Source organism: Tinamus guttatus, unplaced genomic scaffold (genome assembly GCF_059628265.1).
Source record: "Tinamus guttatus ecotype Peru unplaced genomic scaffold, ASM5962826v1 Tinamus_guttatus_pri_ptg000327l, whole genome shotgun sequence".
Classification (NCBI taxonomy): domain Eukaryota; kingdom Metazoa; phylum Chordata; class Aves; order Tinamiformes; family Tinamidae; genus Tinamus; species Tinamus guttatus.
This window is the reverse complement of record NW_028288861.1, coordinates 8,117,605-8,127,192: the sequence shown is the minus strand read 5'-3', so window position 1 is coordinate 8,127,192 and position 9,588 is coordinate 8,117,605. Positions and strand designations below refer to the sequence as shown.

The window sequence follows — 9,588 nt, the reverse complement described above, 5'->3', positions numbered from 1 at the left end:
GGAGCACTCTGGTCACCACAGCAGGAGAAATGGAGGATGGATACAGACAGCATTCTACAAGAGGCACTGAAGGGTTACCAGGTAGCAGCTTAGATACTAGCCAGTTTCATTGCAGAGAGAAATTTCTTTTGTGAGGGGGAGAGAGCTCTGTTTCAAGAAACTAAAGCACTTTCCACAGAGCACATGGAGAACAACGCCTAATATTCAGTCACACCTGCTACAGTAGCAGACTCTGCTCCCCAAAGTTGTTGTCAGAATACTCCAGGGGACTCTCAGCTGGGATAAGAGCCCCCTACCCACTGCTGACCTTGCAGGAACACAGTAGTGGCTGCTCAGAGGCTGTAAAGCTCTCAAGGAAGCAGTAAGAAATGCTTATTACATAGAAGAATTTGGTCTGTGTAATCTTCTCTCTGTTTGTCCCCTCCCCAAGCCCTGCTAACTAGGGCTCCTCAGCTGGTGATCTGCACCGGTATCTTCCAACAGAACAGCATCTGGTCTTGATCGTCTACTAGTACCCACTTCACAATCAGCTTAATCTGGAAGAGAGAGAAAAGAGAACAGAGAAGTGAGTATGTTTGGAAAGGGAAGGACACAGGGTAGCTTTGCTTGGTTTGTGGAACAAGGAAGAGGCCTTAGGAGCTCTGGGCAGACAGCTGCCTCAGCTGCAGTAGGGAGGTCACACTCGTGCAGCAATTCTGGAGTATCCTGCATGCACGGAGAGATCTGCAGCGCAACACAAGATACTTGCACAGTGTGCACTGATGCCCCCACTCTACGAGTTAAGTGGAGAGGGAAGCAACTTTCCCAGCTGAGCTGTGTCCGGAAGCTGAACACGCCCAAACTTGAGCGTTTAAGCTGGACGTAGCAGGTTCTGCAGAGGCAACAACCAAGCAGAGTACGAAAGTACAGAATGCTTGGGCAGCTGAAACAGCTTCCCTGCAGCTGGACCCAGGCTGCTTCTGCCGGCTCTGTCCCAAAGCAGGAATTAGAGATGAAGCTACGTTCGCATCAGAAGTGACACCAGCAAGTTTTTCTAGCCTTTTCCTCACTGCCACAAGACAAGGTCTCCTTCCTTAAAGGCAGGCTGCAGGACTGTCTGGGGAAGGACGATAGCTCAGAGGAGCTGACCGGCCTCTGCCTTACTTACACTAGGGTACTCGCTCTTCACAGGGAGTTTATTCAGGTAGCTGTAGGAATGGCCCTTCTGAATGGGGCACTGGATCCCAGACTTGCATCCATCAGGCTCAGGAATGGGAAAGGGTATATCCACATGCAGCATCTCCCCATACACCTTTGCTTGGCTGCCCTGGCTCTCGATTTCTGCAGAACATGGAGAACCAGGAGTGACACCAGGGCAGAGAAAGCATTTCCACATTCTCATGTCCTCAGCCATTCCCCCCAGCTTGCCTGGAGATGGCAGGGAACACAAACAGGCAGTGCTCTTCCTCCTTCTTCAACTACTTCGCTGCTACTTCTTCCCTTCCAGAGCCCCCATCCAACCATCCTTCCCCAATCCTCCCCAAACACTTAGGTACAAAGGGCATCCCCTCCCCTCCGGCTGTCCCATCCCTCTGCACAGGACAGCACAAAAACTTCTACCCCCCAACACCTGAAGCCTAGAGGAACTAATTCTTACTGCTGGAGAAGGTAACATTGATGCTGTAGGATGTCCCCTTGTGGAGCTGGCACGGCTGTGTGGGACAGGGGCTCACGTTCACTTCTTGGATGCTTCCATCTTTGGAACCTGCAAGAACGAGCAAAGACTTCTTGTGTTAAGGCCTTCTCCAGGCAGCAACATCGGGTCCTAACAGGCTACCCGGGCCCTCAGACAGGCACCCCAAGGTCCTTGGTGCGACAGTCGGGGCATCGCTCGGCTCCGGCCCCGGTCGGGCAGGCCAAAGCACCAGGCGCGCTGGACCCCCGGGGCCGGCCGAGCCCCGCACCGCGCGCGAAGGACGCTGCAGCCCCAGCCCAGCCCGCGGCCGCGGGCAGCGCTTCGCCCCGGGGCCGCCGCCGGGGCCTCAGCTCATGCCGCCCCGCTCACCACAGTCGAGGAAGCGGAGGGGCTCGGCGAGCGCGGCGGCGCTGAGCGCCAGGAGCAGCGCGAGCGCGGGCGGCACCGTGCCCATGGCGGCGATGGCGGCGGGCGCTGGCGCGGGCTGCTCGCGGCGTCACATGAGCGCGGCGCTCGGCCCGCCCGCCCGGGCTGGCCCGCCCCGATCCGCCCCGGCCCGGCCCGCTCCGCTCCGCCCCGGCCCAGCCCGCTCCGCTCCGCCGCGGCCCGGCCCCGCGGTCAGCCGAGCAGCGGCCGCCCCCGGCCCGCGTCCCTTTGCGTTCGCCTGTCCCCGCAGTCTCGTGGCGCCACAGCCGCGTGAGACCCTCCCCGCCACGGCAGCGCACTCCCCACGCAGGGATTCCTCCCTCCAGTCTCGCACTGCTGCCCTGCCTCAACACCCCCATCGCACGGCCACGTCCCACCCCGGCGGTTTTAGTTAAACCAGAGGCTCGAGCAGAGCCTCTGCGCTGCTGGCGTGTGCTGCGCTGGTACCCCGGAAAGGTTACGTAACCGTGGGTTATTGGGTATTACAGGCATTTAGGTTGCAAGTAGCAATTCAGCATGAGGTAACGCACGTCAGGCAAGTGCTCCTGGCAGTAGAAAGGCTGGAATACAAAAATAAAAACTGGGAGCACTCGTATGGGTGAGGAGAACAACTCCTGATGCCATGTCAGAGGTCACGAGATTCATTTCAAGTCCTTCTAAGGACTTGGAAGACTGGATTTGGCGGATCCAGTACCACAGTTGACTGGAGCTGAATAAGTCACATGCTCCTACTGTTGCACAGGGTGGGAGGACTAGGCCATGAGGCAGGACATGGGAACAGCCCTTTCTCGGTCCCATAAAACTTCACAAGCCCACAAGGAAGGCCTAGCCAGCAGAACAAGTTGGGGATGTGCAGCATGGGATCAGGAGGAGCCTGCAGGAGCACCTGGGATGGGGCAGGGGAGGTAGAGCAAGGAAAGGAGAAGGCAGAGCGGCAGACCTGCCCCAGCCCAGCATGCAGAGGAGATGAGCTGTGCTGGAACCGCAGCTTGCACCAGGACTCCTTGAGCAAGTTGCTACTGAAAACCTCTGCTCCTGGGTTATCCTGAGGACTTCAGTTTGAGAAGGGAGGGAAGTGGCAGCTGCAGATAGAGCACATGTTCGCATGCAGTAAATGCCATGGGGCGGGAAGAGCTCCTGAAGCGCCTCCAGCAAGGGGGACACCAAGGGGAATACAGCTTTGTGAGCTCATAACTCATATATTAGTTATTCTGCACGTGATAAGCTGCAATTTGAAAGCTGTCTCTAACTTGAATGCCAATAATTACCTCTGCTGAACAACTCTTGTGGTGGTTGCATTTCAGAGTGCACCCGAGTTGGTCCTGTTCCTCAAATTCATGAAATGAGGGAATCTCACAGCTTTGTGCTAGCGGTGCTGGAACAAACCAGAGAACAGCCACAGCACTCCGGATCCAAGCTGAAGTTTAAACTTCTCCGACTGCATGTACTAGCAAGCATTAGCTTAACAGGGTCATGTCAGGAACATCGTGGAGATAAAGGCACGTGAGCGCTGATTTGGTAGGAATGCAACATGAGTCAGCGCTGACGCAGCCTTCCCCTCTTCAGACTTCTGTCCCACTAAGGTCCCTGCCTCCTCAGCTTCAGCTGCACAGCCAAGTGACTCAAGTAGAGTGCCCAGGCTCTGCATAGACTTCCCATAAAATGTATCGGATTAGAAATGCCCAAAGCGTTAGTAAAATGGAAAGACTCATTCTAGTAAATATCTCCATGGAGCAGTTAGCTCTTCAGAAAAAGGGCAGCCCTTCCTTCACAAAGTACAGCGAGGCTTAAATATATATATATATATATATATATATATTTAGCTGGGACTAAGCTACATATTTAAACCCACCTAGTACACTTCATACTGACCAGTATAAACCTTTTCTTCATGCAGCGGACCTGATGTCCCTTGAAAGGCATTCCCTCAGTCCTTACAAGCATTAAGCAAATCGCGTATGAGGCCAGCGCTGTATCAGCCTCTGCTGGCACTTTCACAGAATAAGCAGTGTCAAGCTTGGGGGAAGCGCTGTGGAAAATCAATCAGAATTCCTCTCTGTGAAACTGCTCACCAGATACCTTTGCTTCACGGCCCAGACGCATAAGAAACTACTTCTTCTTCTCTTCAAATCTCTCTGTATTTCAAAAGCTTTGAGCTAACAGACATTGAATATCAAATCAGTATTTACTCACATTTGTCCCCCCCCCCCCAGAACTGGATAATAAAAAGCCCACTAAGCACAAATTAATACAAATACAAGCAGGACTTTTATCCAAGAAAGAAGCAGCCTCTGCCCAAGGTTTTTAGCCTGTATCACATGTTAATGCCATCCCACTTTTGCAGTGCAGCACCGAAGTTTAAATTCCCCAGGGCAGCACAGCATCATATATCCAACAGACCCGCTTTCATGAGTGTGGCCCTTTGAACATCTGATATGACACATGGGCTCCTGGGTTACCTCAAATCCCATCACCTCACTGGAGTACTTCAAAAAGACCCAATTCATCCCTAGGCTGGCATCATTTGGCTGGCATCTGTCTAGTCAGGCAGAACTTCTCTGAGACTACCAACATCATGGAGAGCTTAAGATAAGTGCAGGAATGCCAGAAGAAATATCTTGGAAAGCTACCACATAAATTCATTGCAGCAAGAAGACTAATGCTGGAGCTCTTCATTTTTGTAATCCAATCAAGTCTATTATATGAGGTAAAAGTCTAAGGTTCCACTTTATGAGCTAGTTACATCCAGTGAATCTAAATTCCTCTGACAGCCTTGTGTTTGCAGCTCAGTAAACAGATAAATCTGCAAGTTCTCTAGCAACAGTGAATACAGAAGTCTTGTTCTTACCAAAATCCCTATCGAGGGACTAATCAATTTCTACTGCTATTTCAGCCAGAACAACACTTCTTTTGCTGCAGAGCATCAGAATTCACATCAAACAGATCACAAGTCACCCTTTGTATTCACCACCACACCATCACCACAGATTAGCACCAGTTTCTAAGTCAGTGAAATAAATTCATTTTTTTCACTGCAACAGGTACAAGATGCTTTAAATGCATACAGAGCAAGAAGAGAGCAAATATCTACAGAGTTCAGCTCGGGCAGATCTCTTCAAGAGAGTGAGCTGAAACTGAGCTAGAAAAACTCTGCAAGTGCAGAGTCCACAGAGCATATTAAGAAGAGGAAAGCAAAGCACAGCCCAAACCCCAAAGCAGATTATATCAAACTAGCAGGTACCGCTAGACCAACGAAGTCTAGGGGATGACAAAAGAAACTCAGACCATAATGTCAGTGAGAGGAAAAATAGCACCATGCTACTTAACCAGAAGGAAAAATAGTCATTAATAACCAAGAGGAGCAAAGAAATAGCTTTTTTCTTAATTCTACCCATCTCTACTAGCCACCAAGAAAAATTTCCTGCAGCACCTGAGTGATTCACCAGAGGGCTGGATTACTAATTACAGTAAATTAGTTATGACCGAGGGCAGCTGTCTTGTTTCTCATTCTCTCACTCTGCGGCAGCCACTCAGCGACACCCAAGAAGGCCTCAAAGGTATTTTGTCACGTTTTTGCTGCCCAACCTGACTAAAACCAAAAGCAATCAGGCAGTAACTGTGTTGTTATTTTGGGGGCTATATCAAGCTGCCCAAACTTGTTTCCAGTAAACGCAGTTGCAATGCAGGTAACTGCAGCACTGGTGATGAGTCTAGTACACTCTGTAGGAGAGCAAAGAAAGTCTGTGTGACTTGGAAAGTGGGCATGATTCTTCCCCCCACTTCTCCCAAGAGCGCTCGATTCACTCCTCCAAAGGTATTGCTTTGGGGACACCACTTAGATAATCATTTGAGAACCCCTTAGACATACTTTTAAAGCATTAAGTGTTCTAATATGCTGGTCATACTTTTAAAGTATTAAGTGTTCTAATATGCTGGTTTGAGGCATCGTTGAGTGTTGCAGATAACTGGATTAACGGCAGCTGCTCTGGGAGGAGATTGTGTCTGCCTTTGACACTTGGCAGTTTTTTTATAGCACCGTTGGAGTGAGCCCACAGACAAGAGGAAGTTAACTGCCAAGGCCAGTCTATACTTACCTCTTCAGGGCGGCATAAATAAAGCAAACGCATGTGGCTGTATTTCTTTTACTGGCTCTTTCTCAGCCTGGCAGCCACATTCACCGCTGAATGGTGGGAATGAACCTTTTAGGATTTATATACATGAGATGAAACTATGTGTTTACTACTGCAGTCACTTAACCGTGTGCTTAATATCTATGTGTGTGCCAAAATACTTCTGCTTACAGGAGACTAGAGGTCTCTGCATCAAAGTGCCACTGTGTGTTTAATGGCAGCAATTTTGTGAAGTAGCTCTCATCTTGGTTTAAGCACCTACTTTGCCTTCGCGGGGCTGTGGGAGGTCAGATGCTTCTAGATATGGTTTTGCTTAGACTGACATGTGTGGGAAGGCTAAGAGTCAGAGATTCCCCAGGTCTGCTGACTTTAGATGACTCCCTCACACTGGGATGACTGGTTCTCCTCCGTCATGCTCCTGTGTGACCCTCCACGAACCTGAACACAAGGTGAGGGGACAGGATTGCAGCCTGGAGTTCCTCCAACAGAAGCACATGAGGAAGAAGGAGATAAAGACTCTTTTAAATGTGAGCACTTCTTTGAGCAACAGGTCAGACCACTGTCACATGCCAAATCAGGCATGAGAGAGAGAAACTGAGCAGAGCTGCTCAGCTTAGGGCTGACAGCCAAGTTCAGGACTCAGCCAGGTAAGAGAAAATATATCTGCTGTAAATCTCTAGTTTTAAGTTTTTCAAGAGGAAAAATATTTCTAACAAAACACACAACCTTTTATTAAGCTCAAGTTCCTTGTCTGCTGTCCATTTTGACCCTGAAAACTTAATGAAAAGCTCTTAAACACCTACAGAATTTAGAACGTGAAGGAGTGGATATGGGTGGCTGGTGGCTTGAGAGATTTGAGGCAGTGATGCTAGAGAAGAGTCTCTACTCCAAGGAAAAGAGGTGAAGCAACGTGGATGGTGTCTGAGAAGTGTCGCTGAGAGGAAGACTCCAGATCCACCCAGCCCCGGTGCACACTGTGCTCACAGAGGAGAAGCGATGCTCAAGGCAGGATTGCAGAGGTATGCGCAAAGCAAGGCGTCCGTATCGTTGTTTGCGCTATCAGAGTCATAAATACTCATCCAAAGGAAAACTGACCTCTGTGGGGATTTCTAGGCTTATGCTCTGCCTGATAAAAGAAAACAAAACAGAAGGTCAGCATCAGGAAAAATCCTAAAAAATCCTTCAGAACAGGCATGCTGTTTATTCTTCTGTTTGTGTAATTCCCCCTAGAAGAGGCTCTTGATCCTTATCAGGGTCGCTGGGTACTACTCAGTATAAATAATCCTAACAGCTAATTCCAATGCAAACAAGCTCTGTTGAAAGCCTTGGTGTTATTTACTAAGCTATTTTCCTTTCACGCACTTTGCTGGTTTGAAAGCAAATGCTTTCAAGGACAAACGCAAGTTCTGCGGCTTGTGCTGCTCCCTGACCAAGGTGTCCCAGCTGCGCTGGCACAACGGTGCTGCAGTCACGATGTGCTGGAGCCCCCCGGTGCAGCAGCAGGCAAAAGGTGAGAGCAGGAGCACTTTAAAGCACAGCACAGGTGCCGGAGGAGGCAGCCAAGACCAGGAAGGGCCTGCATTGTGTGATTCTAGGGAGGGCAGCAACTGCTGCGGGCTGCTTTGCAGTGTGCCCAGGGAGCTTGTGGAATCTCCTTCTCTCTGGAGATCTTCAAAAGAAGATGAGATGAGATGCTGTGCCTGGTGCTCTAGAGCAAGGGCGTTGCACTAGATGATCTCTAGAGGTCCCTTCCAACCTCGGCCATTCTGTGACTCTCACTGCATTTTCACAGCTGCCATGGCACTTGCGCACAGCACCCGGACAAACCAGGGGAACCCCCAAAGCTCCCAGCTCGGGGCAGGTGCCGGCCGGGCGCGCAGGGCACTGCCCCGGGCAGCCTGGCAGCGTGCGGCGCAGCCAGGCGAGGGGGTGCCTGACGCGGCCACCTGGCCTCGCCGCGCGCCGGAGCGAGCCGAGCCGCGCCGAGTCGAGCCGCGCCGGGCGGTCACCGGCCGCGCTCCCGCCCGGGCTGCCCATGGCGCCGCTGCCCGGAAGGGGCGGCGCGGCGGGCGCCAATGGCCGCGCGGGGGCGGGCGCGGGGACGCGATGGCGGCGGCGGGGCCGCTGTGGCGCTTGGGGCGGCTGGCGCTGTGTGGCCGGGCGAGGTAGCGGCGCCGGGCCGGGCCGGGCCGGGCAGGGCAGGGGGGTGGCGGCGCCAAGACTCATCCTTCCCTTCTCTCCTCGGCAGCTGCCGCCCGGCCCCGCCGCGCCGAGGGACCTTGCGGCCCGGGCCGCCGCCGCGCCGAGGCGCTGCCGCCGCCTCCTCCTCCTCCTCGGAGCCGCTGCAGCCGGTGGGCGATGGCGACGAGGGACGGGTCCACCTGAGCGCCAGCTGCGTGAAGGTAGCGCCGGGCCGGGCCGGGGCGGGGGCGCAGCGCGGCCGCGCCGTCACGCCGTGCCCGCCGCCCTGCAGAGGCTGCTGGAGATCACCGAGGGCGACGAGTTCCTGCGGCTGCAGGTGGAAGGCGGCGGCTGCTCCGGCTTCCAGTACAAGTTCTCCTTGGACACGGTCATCCAGCCCGACGACAGGCGAGCACGAGTGGGCAGCATCCCCATGGGCCAGCATGGAGGCGATGCGGGGCCCATGCTGCCGGTTAACATGTGCCACGCTGCCAGTTAATGTGTGCCGGTTAACGTGTGCTGTGCTGTTGGTTAATGTGTGCCAGTTAACGTGTGCCGCGATGCCGGTGAATGTGTGACGATTAACATGTACCATGCGCCGGTTAATGTGTGCTGGTTATCGTATGCCACACTGCCGGTTAACATGTGCCCCGTCTCTCCTCTGCAGGGTGTTTGAGCAAGGTGGCGCCCGCGTGGTGGTGGACGTGGACAGCCTGGCCTTTGTGAAGGGCTCCATGGTGGATTTCAGCCAGGAGCTGATCCGCAGCTCCTTCCAGGTGGTGAGCAACCCACAGGCTGAGAAGGGCTGCTCCTGTGGGACTTCCTTCTCTGTCAAATTCTGACTGGACCTCTGTGAACGGATGCCGCCTGCGGATCCTGCCTGCAGCCCTTGGAAGGGTTTCGCCACTCCTCTTCACAGTGGTTCCCGCTCATCCCCCTCACCCTGTAATGCAGGCTGCCACAGGTGGCTCCAGCGCTGTGTGTCTGCCCTGCTCTTATCCCAGAGAGCTGCTGGCCTCCCCGTCAGGACCGTGAAGCGGCTGTGAGCATGCGCTGCTGTGCCCGGGGAGCCACCTGCCAGCGGTGCGAGCTCCCCTGCCCCGTGCTCAGCGCAGAGCCCCCCGCCTGCGCAAGAGCTGGCTCTGTGTGTGTGTGATACTGAGAGCTCGTACTGAG

The 9,588-nt window shown here is 53.4% G+C and overlaps 2 protein-coding genes across 2 annotated transcripts; one reads left to right on the top strand and one right to left on the bottom strand.

Annotated features, from left to right (window-relative positions):
• Nucleotides 1–2,173, bottom strand: NPC2 (NPC intracellular cholesterol transporter 2). The gene is made up of 4 exons (XM_088529217.1): nucleotides 2,045–2,173; nucleotides 1,637–1,744; nucleotides 1,148–1,320; nucleotides 1–536 (listed from the first exon to the last, which is right to left on the bottom strand). Exons 1-4 carry the CDS (start codon nucleotides 2,127–2,129, stop codon nucleotides 450–452), a joined length of 453 nt encoding a protein of 150 aa, XP_088385343.1. The 5' UTR covers nucleotides 2,130–2,173; the 3' UTR covers nucleotides 1–449.
• A 6,151-nt stretch (nucleotides 2,174–8,324) lies between these two features.
• On the top strand, nucleotides 8,325–9,295 carry ISCA2 (iron-sulfur cluster assembly 2). Its single transcript, XM_088529361.1, has 4 exons — nucleotides 8,325–8,396; nucleotides 8,480–8,633; nucleotides 8,705–8,820; nucleotides 9,080–9,295. Exons 1-4 carry the CDS (start codon nucleotides 8,338–8,340, stop codon nucleotides 9,252–9,254), a joined length of 504 nt encoding a protein of 167 aa, XP_088385487.1. The 5' UTR covers nucleotides 8,325–8,337; the 3' UTR covers nucleotides 9,255–9,295.
• Nucleotides 9,296–9,588: the final 293 nt, after the last annotated feature.

What these genes read in the sequence shown, in the direction of transcription:
- ISCA2 (XM_088529361.1), top strand. Translation starts at nt 8,338, where the DNA reads ATGGCGGCGGCGGGGCCGCTGTGGCGCTTGGGGCGGCTGGCGCTGTGT. An exon ending in TGAGCGCCAGCTGCGTGAAG is followed by an intron (nt 8,634 to 8,704) that starts GTAGCGCCGGGC and finishes GCCGCCCTGCAG; the next exon opens with AGGCTGCTGGAGATCACCGA. An exon ending in GTCATCCAGCCCGACGACAG is followed by an intron (nt 8,821 to 9,079) that starts GCGAGCACGAGT and finishes TCTCCTCTGCAG; the next exon opens with GGTGTTTGAGCAAGGTGGCG.
- NPC2 (XM_088529217.1), bottom strand. Translation starts at nt 2,129, where the DNA reads ATGGGCACGGTGCCGCCCGCGCTCGCGCTGCTCCTGGCGCTCAGCGCC. An exon ending in CCTCCGCTTCCTCGACTGTG is followed by an intron (nt 1,745 to 2,044) that starts GTGAGCGGGGCG and finishes TCGTTCTTGCAG; the next exon opens with GTTCCAAAGATGGAAGCATC. An exon ending in CAATGTTACCTTCTCCAGCA is followed by an intron (nt 1,321 to 1,636) that starts GTAAGAATTAGT and finishes CATGTTCTGCAG; the next exon opens with AAATCGAGAGCCAGGGCAGC.